Source organism: Pisolithus orientalis (genome assembly GCF_024613125.1).
Source record: "Pisolithus orientalis strain OTSU chromosome Unknown F5J12scaffold_12, whole genome shotgun sequence".
In the NCBI taxonomy this organism is placed as follows: Eukaryota; Fungi; Basidiomycota; class Agaricomycetes; order Boletales; family Pisolithaceae; genus Pisolithus; species Pisolithus orientalis.
In genome coordinates this window covers 386,426-402,935 of record NW_026260793.1, presented here as the reverse complement: position 1 = coordinate 402,935, position 16,510 = coordinate 386,426, and the positions used below count along the sequence as shown (strand labels likewise).

The 16,510-nt window shown below is 49.9% G+C and overlaps 8 protein-coding genes across 8 annotated transcripts; 2 read left to right on the top strand and 6 right to left on the bottom strand.

Moving 5' to 3' along the window:
- Positions 1-87: 87 nt before the first annotated feature.
- On the bottom strand, positions 88-1,381 carry F5J12DRAFT_827070 (uncharacterized protein). The gene is made up of 3 exons (XM_051745541.1): positions 938-1,381; positions 260-877; positions 88-195 (listed from the first exon to the last, which is right to left on the bottom strand). The coding sequence occupies exons 1-2, from the start codon at positions 1,062-1,064 to the stop codon at positions 534-536; spliced, it is 471 nt and encodes a 156-aa protein (XP_051600470.1). The 5' UTR covers positions 1,065-1,381; the 3' UTR covers positions 88-195; positions 260-533.
- A 661-nt stretch (positions 1,382-2,042) lies between these two features.
- On the top strand, positions 2,043-2,679 carry F5J12DRAFT_827067 (uncharacterized protein). Its single transcript, XM_051745540.1, has one exon. It carries the CDS (start codon positions 2,095-2,097, stop codon positions 2,491-2,493), a length of 399 nt encoding a protein of 132 aa, XP_051600469.1. The 5' UTR covers positions 2,043-2,094; the 3' UTR covers positions 2,494-2,679.
- Positions 2,680-2,806: 127 nt separating this feature from the next.
- On the bottom strand, positions 2,807-4,033 carry F5J12DRAFT_66539 (uncharacterized protein). The gene is made up of 4 exons (XM_051740208.1): positions 3,837-4,033; positions 3,722-3,786; positions 3,542-3,668; positions 2,807-3,491 (listed from the first exon to the last, which is right to left on the bottom strand). The coding sequence occupies exons 1-4, from the start codon at positions 3,945-3,947 to the stop codon at positions 3,120-3,122; spliced, it is 675 nt and encodes a 224-aa protein (XP_051600468.1). The 5' UTR covers positions 3,948-4,033; the 3' UTR covers positions 2,807-3,119.
- A 2,156-nt stretch (positions 4,034-6,189) lies between these two features.
- Positions 6,190-7,467, top strand: F5J12DRAFT_905262 (Metallo-hydrolase oxidoreductase; the record flags this gene model as incomplete). The annotated part of the gene is made up of 6 exons (XM_051748641.1): positions 6,190-6,228; positions 6,565-6,697; positions 6,746-6,793; positions 6,851-6,971; positions 7,103-7,241; positions 7,321-7,467. 6 exons carry the CDS (start codon positions 6,190-6,192, stop codon positions 7,465-7,467), a joined length of 627 nt encoding a protein of 208 aa, XP_051600467.1.
- F5J12DRAFT_827046 (uncharacterized protein) lies at positions 7,273-8,377 on the bottom strand. Its single transcript, XM_051745539.1, has 2 exons — positions 8,306-8,377; positions 7,273-8,254 (listed from the first exon to the last, which is right to left on the bottom strand). Exon 2 carries the CDS (start codon positions 7,888-7,890, stop codon positions 7,525-7,527), a length of 366 nt encoding a protein of 121 aa, XP_051600466.1. The 5' UTR covers positions 7,891-8,254; positions 8,306-8,377; the 3' UTR covers positions 7,273-7,524.
- A 1,358-nt stretch (positions 8,378-9,735) lies between these two features.
- On the bottom strand, positions 9,736-12,367 carry F5J12DRAFT_66280 (uncharacterized protein). Its single transcript, XM_051740207.1, has 3 exons — positions 12,350-12,367; positions 12,209-12,297; positions 9,736-12,143 (listed from the first exon to the last, which is right to left on the bottom strand). The coding sequence occupies exon 3, from the start codon at positions 12,031-12,033 to the stop codon at positions 9,778-9,780; it is 2,256 nt and encodes a 751-aa protein (XP_051600465.1). The 5' UTR covers positions 12,034-12,143; positions 12,209-12,297; positions 12,350-12,367; the 3' UTR covers positions 9,736-9,777.
- A 1,091-nt stretch (positions 12,368-13,458) lies between these two features.
- On the bottom strand, positions 13,459-14,296 carry F5J12DRAFT_927103 (uncharacterized protein; the record flags this gene model as incomplete). The annotated part of the gene is made up of 2 exons (XM_051749400.1): positions 13,459-13,717; positions 13,749-14,296. The coding sequence occupies 2 exons, from the start codon at positions 14,294-14,296 to the stop codon at positions 13,459-13,461; spliced, it is 807 nt and encodes a 268-aa protein (XP_051600464.1).
- A 942-nt stretch (positions 14,297-15,238) lies between these two features.
- On the bottom strand, positions 15,239-16,406 carry F5J12DRAFT_827028 (uncharacterized protein). Its single transcript, XM_051745538.1, is given in 5 exon segments — positions 15,239-15,265; positions 15,276-15,753; positions 15,821-15,982; positions 16,037-16,305; positions 16,363-16,406. 3 exon segments carry the CDS (start codon positions 16,106-16,108, stop codon positions 15,568-15,570), a joined length of 420 nt encoding a protein of 139 aa, XP_051600463.1. The 5' UTR covers positions 16,109-16,305; positions 16,363-16,406; the 3' UTR covers positions 15,239-15,265; positions 15,276-15,567.
- Positions 16,407-16,510: the final 104 nt, after the last annotated feature.

Below are 16,510 nucleotides of genomic sequence, written 5' to 3'. Positions count from 1 at the left end.
GGCTATGCCCCCTCTCAAAACTGGTCTCGTTGGTGAACCTCCAGGTACTGCATATGCCAACCCATAGCTGATCTTGGTCACTCGCCAACTTCGTCGCTGGTGGGGACCCTTGTTGGCGAAATTCACGTCTGCGACACAACCGATGCCTTTCTTCAATGAAGGGCATGAGTATACTCATATTTGCTGATATAACGTCAGTTGCCGTTCACAACCTGCCTCGTGCCACATGAAATGAATGGGATGGCACCGTCTCCCAGGTTGCATTCAGATCTACTCCGCATGAAGTCGCATTCATCCCACGCGAAGAGGCTTTCTACGACCCCCCCAAAGTCGTATCACCCACCTTGAACGCAGAAGAAGTTATGAAATATATTCCTATCGTTGCCCAACAAGTACACCTCAGTGACTGGGGAGCATGCGTACTGGCCTTTTGTGGTGTATGCAGAGAAGGACACAACAGTATGACACCAGGGGCTGCACACAGTTAGAAGAAGTCCACGACACGTATCAGCGGATGGTCTACCGGTAGATCGTTAGGTGTGCCGCAATTCCTCGGTATTGGTATACTGTATATACTTGTTATATTGCTCGTCACAACATGGTTTCCAATGTATATCTCTCTCCTGCCTTGTGATGGTGTGCAACCATTCAGAGGCCGTACAATGTAGTACCCGATTCACCAGATATGTGTTTGCATGCGCTCCTATAGTACATAAGACGGAACGAGAGGTGAAGAAAAGGCAAGTGGAAGGACATACTTGCACAAGGAAAATGCAAATTCCATTGTCGATCAAAGTGCGAGAAAAAGACACACGAAGCAATACATGAAAGGGATGACCAAGTGGGTGTCGATGCCAGATCGGCGTGCACGCCCGGCCTGTGCGCGACACAATATGGAATCACGAAATGGCACATAAAAACGAAATAACATACGTACTCGGAAGTAACGAAGATGTGCAGGTATGGCTAAGGATGCCATTGGTCGGTCTTGAGCACCACGAGAGTAAAGCTATGAGCGCGCAATCTGAACCGGAGGGTAGGGGAAGGCCACTACCTAACGCCATTCTCGCCGGTTTCGTTCGCTAGATACGAACCTCGGGAATAAACAGACGATTGCACGGAAAATGACGTGTAGATATTCCCCCACCTCCGTAGGAAACGTTTCGAGCGCCGAGATTGTAGGGCTCGAGCATTGCCGGTGAAGAGCGGATTGGTGGCACATTCTATGGGAGGTGCGGTGATAGAGGATAAGTCAGCGAAAGGATTTGCAGTAATGTTCGGAAGTAGCGACCGTATGATTGGCTTTTCGTGCGCATTGAAGAAGGGGTTACTTGCCGCTCTCTTCAGCGGAACAGCCACGGCGTCTGCGAAAGCATTTTCTTTACCACCCGCATCTTTCAGAGGACTTCCTCGCGTTCCCAGCGATGCAGATCGCTGCAGGGGTCATCTATTCATCGGAAACCATGTTGGGGGACATACTTTCTGATAGTCGTGGCCCTCTCTACAAGAATGAATCAATGCAGACAGCTTCCCCGTCCCATGAATTAGACAGTACATGGCACACGAATGTCCGTGCTAGCAGTGGTTTCATGATCTCGGTATCCGCCTCGGCGACCGCAGCCTGCGAAGCCATCTTGGGGGCCAAGTCGGACGGTGTTTCTCGAACGGTTGCAACGTGTTCACGAACATGAAAATTCTCGGATGATCTCTCCCTAGAGTTAGTACTCGGAAAACGACTGAACGTCGCTGTCAGTTTCTTAGTAGGAGTTGAAGGGGCGCGTTGTCTCATGGATAATTTCCTTTCCCAACTATCGTCGTCTGGTAAGCGACCCCATTACTCGAGAAGTGAGTCATGACGTGAGGCATCATTTGCAGTGTTATATAGTAGGACGGGAAGAACGAGCAATACAAACGTTACAATGACCGTGATTAAGGAAACCCAGTGACTGGCTGAGGAAGAGGCGGAGGTGGCAGCCGTAGATGAGTCGGATACGGCCGTGGTCGAGGTTAGCTCGGAGTTATTTGAGGTCGCGACGAATGGTATGCAGTTGTGAAAACCAAGCCGATTCCGCATGTCTCATTTTGCCCTCAAACATGCACCGAACGCCCTGGACATCGTCTGGATCCCTTACATCTGATCGTATACCAGCGCGACCCCTCCCTGCAAAGCAACAAGCAAAAGGAAGGGGGCAAGGGCCTCCCAAAAGCAAGGCCGTCTTAGCACTCGAAACGCGCCTTCACAACGTAGAATACGTTTCTGGGAAGGAGAAAGACCCCAAAGGCGGTTGTTTCTGTTTAGGTACGTATCCGATCGCTCTTCTTACCACTGCCGGGACAATACTCAGTGTGTCTGTGTGTGCGGGCCGCCAACTGTCCAGCCAGGGAACACGATCTATCTACCTACGTTCCCCTTTGCTATGGCTGCGGCCTCGTTCTTTGCAATCTCAACTTACCGCACTATGCCTGCCCACATTGTGGCGAGTCGTTCCTTGACAATAGCCGTCGCCCGGCGTTAGTCGGCCAGATACAAGAGGAGCTTGTGTATGCAAGTCCGTGAAAGAGGACGAGGAACGGCAACGAGCTATCGTGGAGGCTCGCAAGGCAGAGGGCGCATTCCCCATGCTTCCCGGTGCCGCCGGCGGTACACAGGGAGCATGCAAGGGCACGGCTGCCGGTCCCCAGTCAAGCCATAAAGTCATGTCGCTGAACAACACAACGAAGAAAGTAACCGTGTCGTCGTACACTAACACACCCGTTTCCTCGCGTCCACCATCTCCCGCTCCGGAAGAACCCCGTAGGGTCCCTCCCCCTCCAAAAGGAATAAGCTACGTGAAGCAACCTCCGGATCCAGCACACCCTTGGAAAAATATGCAATTTCCCGACCTGCAATATGTTCCTCCTCCCAAAGACCCTAACACGCACGGCAAACAGCAGCAGAAGAAAGGCAGGGGACAATAGATACTATTACCACGCCCAGATATGCTACATTGACGCCGATACGCAAAACAGATAAGTAAGACAACAAGTCCATATAGTAACAGAATACGCAAGGGAATATGACGGGTAGATAATCACGAAAGCAAATGGATAGCCAAAAAGAGGGAGAGAGAGATTTACATTCACACTTCAAATATCATGCCTCCCTGTCCTGTGGGTGGACTGGGGAGCGGTATTTGTCGTCGCAGATCTTCGACTTCCATCCGCAACTGAGCTAGTGCATTTTCTTTCTGCGCTAGATTTTCTCTAGCTGTCGTAAGGGCATCTTCCACTCGCTGTATATCGGCAGGGGTAGGACTCTGTGAAGAAACAAATCGAGGCGAAAAAGTCGGAGAAGACGCTCGCACAGGGGAGAAGGGCAATGGTATAAGAGAAGGGTCGATTGGCTCTGGTGGGGTATTGTGATTCTGCATGGATAAAAGCATAGTAGGTTGAAGAGGTGTCGCAAGTTCCATACTTTCTTCTGCTGTACTGGCATCGACGGGGAACAGTGGCTGTAATACGTGAGTCTCCTAGATTCCAATAATTTAGCGCAAGTACTCACAGAAGACGATCGCCTGGCCTGAGACTGTAAGAGTTCAATCTCTTTCAAAAGCTTTTCTTCACGCGATCTTGCGTCAGCCTTGGCCTTGTCCATCTGCTGTTGAAGGTGGCAGACCTGAGCTGACAATCTGCCTCGGAATCAGTACACGATAGTAAGGCATAGAAACGAATATGAACATACCGGACACACTCGTCTTCTATGCGTAGAATATCTTCCATATTATGCGCCTTCATGCCAGACGTTACCTGCCTTAGGATGAACCACACAACAGTGTCATGAGAACGTAGCAGCATACCCGTTTTTGTCTCGCCGCGGCCGTGACAAGGGCCTTTCGTTCAGCTTTCGAAGCCTCAAGTTGCGCAGACATCTCACAAATGTGGTCATCTAATTGAACGATGGCCAACATGGCCTGAAGGGGAGTCAGGGGAATGTGTAGTATAGCGGACAATCAGGATGCAGGTTCTCCTTCATCTTCTGGACGAGTAACGAAGGGGGAAGGTTTGGAGTTGGGGTGGCTGAGGCACACGGGGATCCGTGTTTGCGGGACTCGCGCAACGTAGCCAAACGATCGCCGTGAGATAGATTACCATTACTCGATACGACGCGCTACGTTGGGGTTACTTCCGGACGATAGTCAGGTCCACTCGGCGAGGGCGCCGCGAGTCTAGCCTCCTCCAGCTATCCCCTCGTTACATCAAGCACTGCTGACAATAAGAGGTAGGGAACGAATGGCTTACCTTGGCAAGTATGCCACGGATCTCGGTTTCCATCGATCTATTTCGCGCACCTATTACTCTCCAGAACACGAAAGCATTCCTCGTGCGAGAGCGTCTTCGGACATAAACGTACGTTTGTCGGTATCTTTCGTACGGTTAAATGACTACCGGTGTCACCTTCAAATACTCTTTGACTTGGCAAACGAATACGCGTCTCCAGTTCCGTCTCCCTGACGGCGACCTGTGCTTCGAGTTCTTCAATACGATGGTTAGCTTCCTCGACTGTATTCCGATGCTCGCGACGTTCAAATTCAAGTTCACTCCGTAACCTGGCGATAATCGCAGATGCGTATGCAAGAAGGTCGTCGTTGGGACTCTTGGCTGTAGATTCCAGTTCATTGGCGGGCATATAGGGAAGTTCTGGAAATTCCTAAGTTCCGAAGTAGGCCCGAGTGGGTAGGGAACTCACCAGCAGGTTTGGAGATGTGCAGGCGACTGCAAGGCCACGAAGTCCATTCGTTGGATATCTGAACTATGTTCCGTCAGAACTTAAGAGAATAGACTCAAAGTTGGTTCTACACACACTTTTCTCGATAAGATCCTCCACTACATCCTTCATCTCATCTTTTTCAACTTCCAATGTTTTGGAGACGGTACGCCATTGGTCAACGTTGTGTGTAAGTTTAATCTTCTCCTTGCTCTAGAGCAGAGATTTCCGAAGCATGTTGTGCCCTCAGCGAGTCTAGGACGTCCACAGTTTTGAGTAAGCGAATGTGAGTCGCAGATGCTCGAGCACTGCAAGCTTCCAACTGGCGTTCAAGGGCTACTATCTTGCGAAAAAAAAATGAGCGGACGGTTGCAGTGAACTATTAGACGTACTCGTTCGTCCTTCTCTCGAAGTAGCGCTTTCAGTTGTTCATCTTGGCTTAGCTTTCGACTGGGTCCCATAGGTGTTCGTGTTCGATAAGTACGATGCCAGTCTATTCATGCAGGTCGACGTGCTGAAGCTTCACGAACATGCCCTCCGGGTCGACGGTCGCAGCGGTCGATATTCAGGGCCACTTTACAATTACCGCACAGGCTCATCTGCTATTGGCATCCACACCAACAGTGGTTTTTCATGTCTCTTTCAGCATATACTACACATTACCCGCATGCAGGTGAATTGGCCATAACACTGTAGGTACCATAACTATTTACACAATCTGCAGTGTCCTAACTCTGCATTGAAAAATGTTGTCTGTATCCAAAGGTTGAGCAATAATAGAGGTAGAAGATGCAATCCTTCTGTACTCGTTGTGAAGCTAGCTCGATCAATAAAAGAGCATTAAACGGCCTCCCCAGCGTAACAGGTAGCTACTCTTCAGGAGTAGTGTATATCATCTCGGTGGATGAACCAAGTAGCTTCGAGTGCCAAGGGCGAACGAGTAACCAAGCACGTTGCGACACTGTCGTTTTCAAGCTTGCTTGGCAGTGTAATTTCGAGCCGTCTCAGACCGGATGCCTGGATTTTGTACGTGTAGCTCCGTCCAGACGGATTTGCCCTCTGCTGAACCAGCGATGCACGGCAGTGTAAGGCGATGACTGAAAAATCGCGGGAGGGGCGACGACGACGCGGGCTCTTCTCTCAACCTCGATGCAAGTCTTGTTGTCGCACGTTCTTCTGCATCTGGTTGGAGTGGAGACAATGGTAGCTCTTGGTACGAAGTAATGTGGGCGGGGACCTAAAATGGGTAGTACGGCCATCGACCCTTGCTTTTATACTTACTGCAAAGCTATCTACGACACTCACATGGCTAAAATTTCAGTTTTTTTTTTAACTTTCCTGGGGCCTCTACGTTGCTGGTCGCTACGAAGGCACAGTAATGCTCCCAACAACACCGTTTCACCTTCCATCCTTCGTGCCTCATCTCAACTCACATTCGCCCGGGTATGGGTCTTGACAAGGTGCTTGCCACCAACACATGGAGCGTGGGTGCGTAGATGGTATACGAACCGGCCACCTGCCACCTCAACGGTGGGGAAGAGACGGCGAGTATCGGGTGAGAGAACAGCGTCTGATATCTTCTGATCACAATTCACGATAAGCGTAAAGATAGTTCTACAACTGGGTGGCCGTAACTTTTATCGCTGCCAGTATACTTCGTACTTTTCTCTGTCCTCCCTCGGTATCCCTCACATACTGTACTAATCCAGAGAAAGACGTGCGCCAGGCAAATGATTTGATGATGTCCACCGTCCCCGCATTCAAAGCTCGCTAACTAACGTCAAGCACGTTCTTGATCACCTGAGTGGGATGACATCTAGGACAAGCACCCATATATCTATGCGAAAGTTATGCCATCCGCCCAAACTGTGTTGATCCTTGACACGGGTTGTGGAGGGGCATCCAACAATCACTGTATCGGGGTGAAAAGTCTGAGAGAATTCCTTCGAAACGGTCGCCGTCGAGGAAAATGAGAGAGCACCTCTGAACCCCGGAGGGCAGTTGGCGTACTGATCGTCGTACAAAGCCACTGCCACTATGATTATATACGTAGGTGTCTAGAAAACGTCCTATCAGATGACGCTGAATAAGAACTTGTACGCTCAGTGGGGATGGAAGCGTTTGCTTCGGACAGCGTGATCCTTGGCTCCGAACATGATCCAACCTTTGCCTCACCAGAAAACCTCCCTGCGCATTCGCTCTGTGAATCCCTAGGTATCAGGACACCGTCTTACAAGCTTGAAACTTGTCCCCCATCTCCACGACATCCTTTCCGCCAACAATGAGGTATCCCTAGGAGTCACGGTGTTGCATACTCCCGGACATACCCCCGGATGAACTGGCACTCTGGGATGCCAGGGAAAGCATGCTCTACGTCGGCGACACCCTCTATGAGGACGACCCCATCATTTTCCCAGAAGAGGGTAACCTCCCCGACTGGTTTTCTACGGTTGATGACCTGCTCGCCTTTGTTAGCAAACAGTCGGATCCCAACAATGTCAAAATCAATTGTGGTCATGCGACAGCTATGAAGCCGGCAATTGAAGTCCTTCGGGCAACGAAAGAATTCATGATAGGACGTGGTATCGGGGACGGAATCGCCTAGAAGGCGTTTTAACAGGAGAGGGCAGTGGGTGGTCGAATATAAACAGATGAGCGGCCGATTTTCTCTGATATGTCCAGAAAGACTAGTATCACAGGCCAGGAAGGCCATGTCAATCTGAAAGTATCAAATATTTAGGGTCCAACGGAACTTACAATGTGATGGCAAATATTTACTGCTACCTCCGTTTCTTACGCACTTCTTGTTCTAGCTGAGCCAAAAAGGCATCCGCGTTTGCCGTCGTCCCCGCTTGTGAACGAGCTGCTGCTCGCTTAGGTTCAGGTAATGGCGGTTTAGGTACCTGCTGCTCCAATGTAGCGAACGGATCCCTAGGTGGAGTGTCAACAGGAGTCTGTGATATCGACTTTAATCGTGCATTCGGTGGCACGTCCCCGTCGGTTTTCAGTTTCTTCCATTTTACGTCGAGAAAAGCACGCCTCTTGTGTTCCTTGAGTGCTTGACTGCCCGGGCTGCTCGAACCTTCGGCATGCACACCCTCTACCTCACCAGGAACCACGGCGATCGCACCCATATCCTCTCGCATATTCTTCGTCTCTTCGCGAGCGGAACGAAGTTCCTCTATCTGCTGCCTCCTGGTTTCCTCGCCCGCAAAGAACTGGTAGAACGCAGCACCCTCCGCGTGCACTTCTTTCGTTGCATGATAATGCGTTTCCGGACGTTTCTGCCCCTCGGTTACTCCTCTGCCACAGCCTTGATCGGCTCTGCAGCAGGCCCTTAAACGGGAAAGAGGTCCATAGGATTGTCAATGGGGTCCTTGTCTCGGAACTTGCGCAACATACCAAACGATTGCCGTGAGTTAGATTACCATTACTCAATGGCGTTCTACTTTGAGATACTTCAGGAGGACAGACAGGTCCACTCGGCGAGGGCGTCGCGAATTTAGCTTCCTCCAGCCACCTCTCGTCATAGCAATAAGAGGTGGGGAACGCATGGCTTACCTCGGCAGGTATACCACAAATCCCGGTTTCCCTCGACGTATTTCGCTCACTATTGCTCTCCAGAACACGAAGGCATTCCTCGTGCGAGTGTCTTCGGACATAAACGCACCTTCGTTGGTATCTTTCGTACGAGTAAACGAATACCGGGGTCACCTTCAAATACTTTTTGACTTTGACTTGATAAACGAATACACGTTTCCAGTTCCGTCTCCCTGATGGCGACCTGTGCTTCGAGTTCTTCGGGTTCTTCGATACGATGGTTAGCTTCCTCAACTGTCTTCCGATGCTCGCGGCGTTCGAATTCAAGTTCGCTCCATAATCTGGCAATGGTTGCGGATGCGTATGCAAGGTCATCATTAGGACTCTTGATTGTAGATTCCAGTTCACTGTCGGGCATACAGGGAAGTCCTGGGAATGCCCATGTTCTGAAGTAAGCACCAGCAAGTAGGGAACTTGCCGGCGGATTTGGAGATGTGTAGGTGACTGCAAGGCCACGAAGTCCACTCGTTGGATATCCGAACTACGTTGCATCAGAACTGGAGAGAATAAATACTAAGTTCTACACAAACTTTTCTCGATAAGATCCTCCACCACATCCTTTATTTCGTCTGTTTCAACCTCCAATGCTTTGGAGACGACGGTCATTGATCGAAGTCATGCGCAGGTTTAATCTTCTCCTGCTCTACAAGGGAAGATTCGGAGCCAACAAATTCACGAAACTAATTTCAAGGCTATACCACTACACCTGATACTGGCGACTTTCCTCTCGGCAGACCAATTATTTGTTCTACTTCGCTTCGGTGTTCAAAATCGTTCAAGTCGAAGCTACGTGTACCCAGCGGCCATTCCTTCAGCAAGAACAGTCACCTAGTACGCTGTCGCTGGCAACCATGCCGCTCAAGTAATCTTCTCGTCACTCCGTCGTTCTTTCTGTTGAATTGGGAGATGCGTTGAGCAGCGGGGTCAGCACGTTGACCCCAGTATGGGCAACGGCGATGGTGATCTAGTTTTTGCATACTTGCACTAACCTGTTAGCATCAGTATATCCCAGTACGTCCGTGCTGAATCGACCCAAGTAGTCAGGCCGCTTCAGTAATGTGCAACAACAAAAGGCGAGTGAAGACAGCAAGCCGAACAAGTCTCGCCGAAGTAGGAACCACTTAAGGGTGCCCTGCAAGCCCTCTCACAGAGACGCTGGGTAAGACGCAATAATATAAAGTTTAAAAAGGTGTTGGGTCCCAATAAATGAGGAATGAGCTAGGAGGCAACTAGGAATGCACGACGCGGTAAGCATATTGAAGTTAATCTCTGACTCTGACCCTCGCGGCTGCTGTAGCTCGAGCCATCCGGAAAGCGAGGGATCTGAGATAAGGAAAAGTGCAAGTTAATGGACGGCTATAACCTGGCCTACACTTGTTACTCGTGCAGGTGAGCTGGTTATGGCACTGTGGATGTTATGACACCATGACTATCTACACAATGTCAAATATCCTAACTTCGCTTCGCCGAATGTTGGCCGAACCTAAAGGGTGAGCAATGATGGAGGTAGAAGACGCGATCCGTTTGTACTCGTCGTGAGGTAGTTCGATCAACAAAAGAGCGTCAAACGGCCTCCCCAGTGTAAAAAGAATGTGCTCTTCAGTCGTGGCGTATAACTCGGTCGGACCAAGCAGTTTCGAGTGCCAAGGGCGAACAAGCTGCAGAGCACCATTTTCTAATTCGTTTGGCAGTGTGATCTCAAGTGGCCTCAGACCGGATGCCTGAATTTCGTACGTGTAGCTCGGAGCGTGTGGACTTGAGCCTATCAGCTGTACGGCTGTAACGCAATGGCCAATACATGGTAATGTAAGGCGGCGAGTGACGAATCGTGGAAGGGGCGCTCTAGCGAGTGCGCGATACAGCGCTTGTAGTGCTGCTGATGATGTGGGCCGCTCACTCGCCACCGGCACATGTCCTTCTACGTTAGGTCGGTGTGGAAGCAATGGTACCGTTTGATACGAGGTGACGTAGGCAGGGAAACAGCTATGATATGGTGATGCCTCTCCGACCCAATCCAGAATCGAGATATCGCCAGACTGCGATATGATTTCGGCCAGAAGCCGGCCAAGCGCGTTCTCAGCGGATTCGCCATACAGAACGGGTAGGTGGAGGTTAAATATCCCGAAAAGCGAATAAGCGATATCTTCAGGCCGAGTGGTACGACGCGATGATGCCCATTGAAGCCTCGAACGTGCGTCATCCATGCCAGGAGAAAAGTTGGTGAGGAACCGGGACTCTATTCCAGTTGCCCTCTCCAGTTCTTCCAGCACGACGACCTCGGTCTTATGGTTAGAAGATGTGAGATTCTTATAGAGTAACCAGGTTTGAGTGTAGAATAGTACACATCGGGGAGCTAGTAGTTCCTGGAGGGTCCACCCACGTCTGAACCATTCGCTGCTCTCAAACGAACTGGTCGCGGGAACGTCAGCAAGGTACACGATGGTCAAGGCAGACCGTCGATACCACGCGAACATTGATCCTATCGCCTCTTGCAACTCGGCACTGCTGTCTTTGTCTATACAGCATGTGTCGCTCCATGCCCAAAGGTAATCCCACCCCAAAGCGATAGTACAGAAGGCTTGGAGCTTTCTCAAGCCCCCCCTGGATGGCATGTTATATATCGGGTGGCCCTCGATGTTGCGCAATAATGGCTCGCCTTCACCCCAGTGGTGAGAGAGCATGACGAACCGAAAGTATCTCGAGACCTCAGTACGGATAAGTTCCATTCGCTGATCCGCATTGCACGTTGCGCACGAAGACAACAGCTGATTGCACTGTTGACTACCCATGAAATGGGATACTTGTGCGTCCCGGTTGCATAGGATACCAGTAAATGTGTGCAGCAGCCTGGGCGGGGTGGCTTTGAGTGTTTCAAATACAACATTACGGATGATTTGTGTAATGTCGAATTTGGCAGCAGAAGGTGCGTCAAGTGACGGCATAGGAATTTGTGACCCGATCTTCATTTGGAGGTAGAATGTAAGAGAGCGCCGAAATGAATCGTAAAAAGGATCTCCGGGTTTGAGTAGCTGCACGGCTTCTTGCTGAAGCGCAATGGCCTCGTCCAGATGAACTGCGCCACGATCAGGATGCCCAGATGCACGGAGTAATAGTGTTGCACGATCTTGCGCCGTGGCTTCTTTGAAGTCAATAGCTACCATTTGTTTGTCATATAAACAGCGAGCGAGGCTGTGGAGTGATGGAGATCGATTAGGATGTCCCGAGGGACGTAATTCCAAAGCTGCACGGAGCAGCTCGATCGCTTCATCCAAGTCATGCACCACAGCTCGTTTCTGGAACATCTTCCAAAGATGGTTAGCAAGACTGTAGAGATACACACTACGATCTGGATGCTCTAGTGGACAGAACTCCAGTGCTTCACGTCCAAGCGTGGTGGCTTCTTCTAAGTCGACCTCTTCCCCCTGATTGTCATATCTAACGGAAAGGCAGATAGCAAGTTCATTGAGTGATACGGACCGACCATACTTGTTGTGTTCGACGGGTCGCAACTCCAAAGCAGCGCGAGACAAATCGATCGCCTCGTTCAAGTCGTCCATTTCACCCTCTTTTTCGAATCTCTCGTAGAGGGCGGACGCCAGTTTGCTGAGGGCATCAAACCGGCGATGATGACCTGGAGGGCGACGTCTCAGCCGTGCTCGCTTGCGGGAAACGTCGTCTGTCGATTCCATCGAACGCCGATACACTGAGAGGGTATACGACGTAGAAATGGTTGTGCCTTCAGGTCAGGTTCGGTAACCAGTTGCAATAAAACAAGGAACAGTTGAACCCTACGTTATCCCTGGAAACGAGAAACAATCGAGGTAAGCAATCTTAAGTGTTGAACTACTACCCAAATCAACGAGCCTAATTAAATGGCAAGAACGGACCCACGGCTAAAGACACAGAAAATGGAGGCAATCTTAGGTATCGGTGAGAACAAAGCACGGACAACACTATTTGGAGATCAATGGATATAACGCAATCATACACCAACATGAACCTCACCGATAGGCGCGAAAAGTGAAAATCGGCTAGAGAAGCGAAAGGGAATCAGTTGTGCTCCTTCAGCAATTGGAAATGGGCTCGGAGGTGCTCAGAAGTCATCCGCGGCTGGCGAACGTCTGGGAGAGAGAGAGAGAGAGAGAGAGAGAGAGAGAGAGAGAGAGAGAGAATAAGAAGCACGGACCATGCCTACGGCACAGCTGATGCGCTCATAGGCTCTGAACCGATTAATACTGCTATGGCAACTTCCAACAAGTTAGGTAACTATTTATCATGGTCACTCGCTGATTCCGTCGTCAAGGAATTAGTGAAATTCAGAGTTCAGGAACAGGAACCACCCTTCGCCCTGAAGCATCTTCAGAGTACTGCTCGTACAATCCGCTTGCCAAGTCCGTCGAGTTGATGGAGTCCACAAGACTTCACAACCTACCTCGTGCATGTAAAATGAGCTGGACGCGGGTCTCTTAGGTTGCGCTCAGAGCTGCTGCATACGACGTCGCAGTTGTACCCCTGGAAAAGCTTTCTACGACAGTGCCAAACCCATATCATACGCATATCTCTTGAATGCGGACCACGTGAATTCTAGAAGTTGCCTACCAGGCGCATTTCAACGACTTGGGGGCATGCGTACTTGTCTCGTGCAGCATAAGCGGGGAAAGGCACGACAGGGTGAATACCAGGTGCTACGCATAGCTAGAGATGATCGAAAGTCCGTTAGCGTTCTACGATTGCCTGGATTGGTATATATACATACCAGTTGCATTGCTTGTCGTGTTTGTCCGCAGTGTGGTTTCAAATGTACACACTTGGTTCTCCCCTTCCGACCTGAGGGGCCACATTGTGAGGCACTCGATTTACCAGAGATGTATTTCCATGTACTCTTACGAATGACGGGACGACGGAGGGAAAAAAAAATAAGTGGTATGGAAACACGAGACGATACGGAAACGGTAAAACATGCGTACTCAGAAGATGTGCTTGGAAGGCGGTAACAGCCATGGATGCAACCAGATTCTCTTGAACACTAAGAAAGCAAAACTATGAGTGCGGAATCTAAGCCAGAGGGGAGGAAAAGGCCGTCATACTGACAGCGTTCTCACCATTCTCACTTCTTAGGTACGAACTTCGACGCGATTGTATAGAAACGACGCGGGGGCACTCCTCATGCCTGCGGGGAGCATTTCGAGTGCTACAACAAGAGATTGTAGAACCCAGGCACCGTTAGGAGGGGGTGGATTGGCGATCGATTCTGGCGGAGGAGCCGCGACAAAGTACGAGTCAGCGAGGGATTTGTTCAGTAGTCGAGCCTTCTTGGTTGGCTTTTCCTGTGCATCGAATAAGGGAGTACTCGTCGCCTTCTTCAGCAGAATACTTGCAGTGTCCACGAAAGCGTCCCATTTACCATATACAGGCTTCGGATGATCTGCGTGCAGAACTTCCGCACTTTCCCAGCGATGAAGCTACTCTATTGCTGCGGGTGTCGTCTCTTCCTCGGATATCATGGTTGGCGACGTAGTTGTACCCTCTCGACAAGAAGGAATCAATAAGAACAATTTCCCCGCCCCGTGATATAGATTGTAAATGGCCCAGAATATTCGTGCCGGAAGTGGTTATGACCTGGGTATCTGCTTCTGCGACCACAGTTTGTGAAGTCATCTCCGCGACCAAGTTGGGGTGGTACTTGTCGTAAGGCTGTTGTGTACCGAGAAATTTGCGAATGGAGGAGGCACAATTGGTACTCCACGTGCGACGGAACATCGCTACCGGATTCTCATTAGGGTTTGAAAGGGAAATGAGCGTCATTGTATGAATAGTTTTCCTTCCCGATCTTTGTGATTTGGTAAACGACCCCAAGCCTCGAGATGTGAGAAGCGAAGCGAGCACCATTATGATGACGGGAAGACGGAGAACATTGGTTGCTTTACCTTTTGACACTTCGATAGGTGGCATGGTGGGTTCAACTCCAGTGAAAACTGGTTATGTCGGCGTGGGTCTAACTCTCTGACTGACGTTATCCTAAATATATTTCTGCTTATGTAATCAGTTTCTCCCCTCCCACTGGTTGCCAATTTTCGTGTAAGATTGAAGAAGGCCCCCCATCGCTGAACCTGCAGATACTACCTGTGGCAAGCAACAATTTATCATGGTCAATGGCTCCCTGCGCCTGAACCGTCTTTGCTCAGTATTCTCTGTAGGAATACCAACCTGCCGTCACACCCAAATAAGGAAACGATGACGCGTAGAGAGCGCGGGACACATGTCATAACCCCAAAAAGGGGACAAGCAAAATGAAAAATATAAAGGCGGGAGTAGGGGTGGACGCGCCCCAACAGACGAGATATCAAATGTACGACGTAGATATAAGGTAGCTACCGCAGGGGAAAGAATCCCCATGAGACGAGAACGTCACCTCGTCGACCCACTTCCCTGACTTAACGCACTGAGTCCTGAGCCGGCTATCCTCGCACATATCTTTGCTCGCACCTAATCAGTCTCACGTCAGCCACTGCGCACACATCATCCCCGACATTCTCATAGCGCTTCTCATACATTCCGCTTGCCAAGCCCGCGGCGCCGATTGAGGCCACGAGACTTTACAACCTGTCTCGTGCGTATGAAATGAGGGTGACGAGTATCTCCTAGGCTGCGCTCACGACGTCGCAGTTGTACCCTTGAAGAAGCTTTCTATAATAGTGCCAAACTCGTATCATATGCATATGACATATCTCTTGAACTAGGACGAATCCTAAGTACACCGCTAACGTTGCCTAGCAGACATATCTCAGCTACTTGGGAGTAGGGTACGGTGAAATAGATTGTCGCCCGGAATTCACCGGTTATAATTAATTAGCAACGGCTTTTTGGCGCCTCAAATTCACACTTGTAAATTAGTGCTAATTTCCCAAGGCGTTAATTAACGTTAATTAACAGTGAAAATGGTGTTAAAATGGTGAAAAAGCGTCGAATAGCACCAGTCTACAATAACAAAGTGTATCTATGGCCATTCCTCCCAGGCAGTACTCTCAGGATTGGTGCCCACAGCGCCAGCTGACACTTTAATTGGAGCAGTAGAGGGAGGTTGTTGTGACGGCCTAGTGGCTGGATTGAAAATCTCACGAAGGTATAGTGCTCGCAAATCAATCTTGTCACAGCCCGAAAGTGTGAAAGACTGTAACGCAGTACTGTAAAACGCAGTGGGGAGGCCACGAAGGACCATCCAGCTACTCGGGTTCATCAGAACTCGGGCCCATTTCGGAACTGGATGGGAACACCGGGCCTGGCGGCGTGTTACCAGATGGCAGAAGGTCATCAACATCGTCCATTGCTGATGCCTTGTGTTTGCCCAAAATAGTAGTTTCCATATCACGCCAGGAGATGAGAGGCTTGTACGCTACCTCTGCAAATTTCTCAGTTGTGAATGGGTGCTTGATTAGCAGACTGTTAGGGATGTGGAACCTCATTTCTCCAACTCACTGCAGGTTTGTAACAATGCCACTGGCGAATTTTGATGTGATCTTGGAGTGTACCAACTTGTTGATGGTTCCAGTTGGGTGAATTTGGCCAGGTGATTGTAGACTGTGTGCGCTCATCTGCCATGGACACGGGAACAGCGGAAAAAATCTTCTGAACGAGTGCCTGGGTGCAGCAGTGAGTTCCATGCAGTTACTCCACACTGTAGGCTAGACTTACAGAGAGAACATCTGAATACTTGTCCCTTGCTACTGCATTCCACCAGTGGAGGGGCCCCTCATGCAAGCACATTTTGTGACCAATGGGTCGTCACTACAAATGTATGCTTTGAATTGATCCCAAAGTCATTCCAAGGCCTGTGCTGGTGTGTACTTGGAAAGGTTTGGATTGTGAACCTTCATCTCTGTGGCCGAATCTGAGGACCCACTGCATCGCTTAGTTGCAGGGTCAACAAGCGGAATGGGGGCCGGGAGATTTGCAAGGTAGCGCTGAAGACGACCAATGTTAGCTCTTGTCTGGTCATCCATGTGTCAGCAACACAGTACATGAGTTTTTTTTGTCCGGTGATATTAATGTAGCATAATACTTCACAAGTTGACAGCTGTCAGACCTTCAGACAGGCAGCTACCTATTTCACCCTGTTTAACATGGTCCATTCAGCCCTGTGCTATTTAACATGCAAATTTACACCCC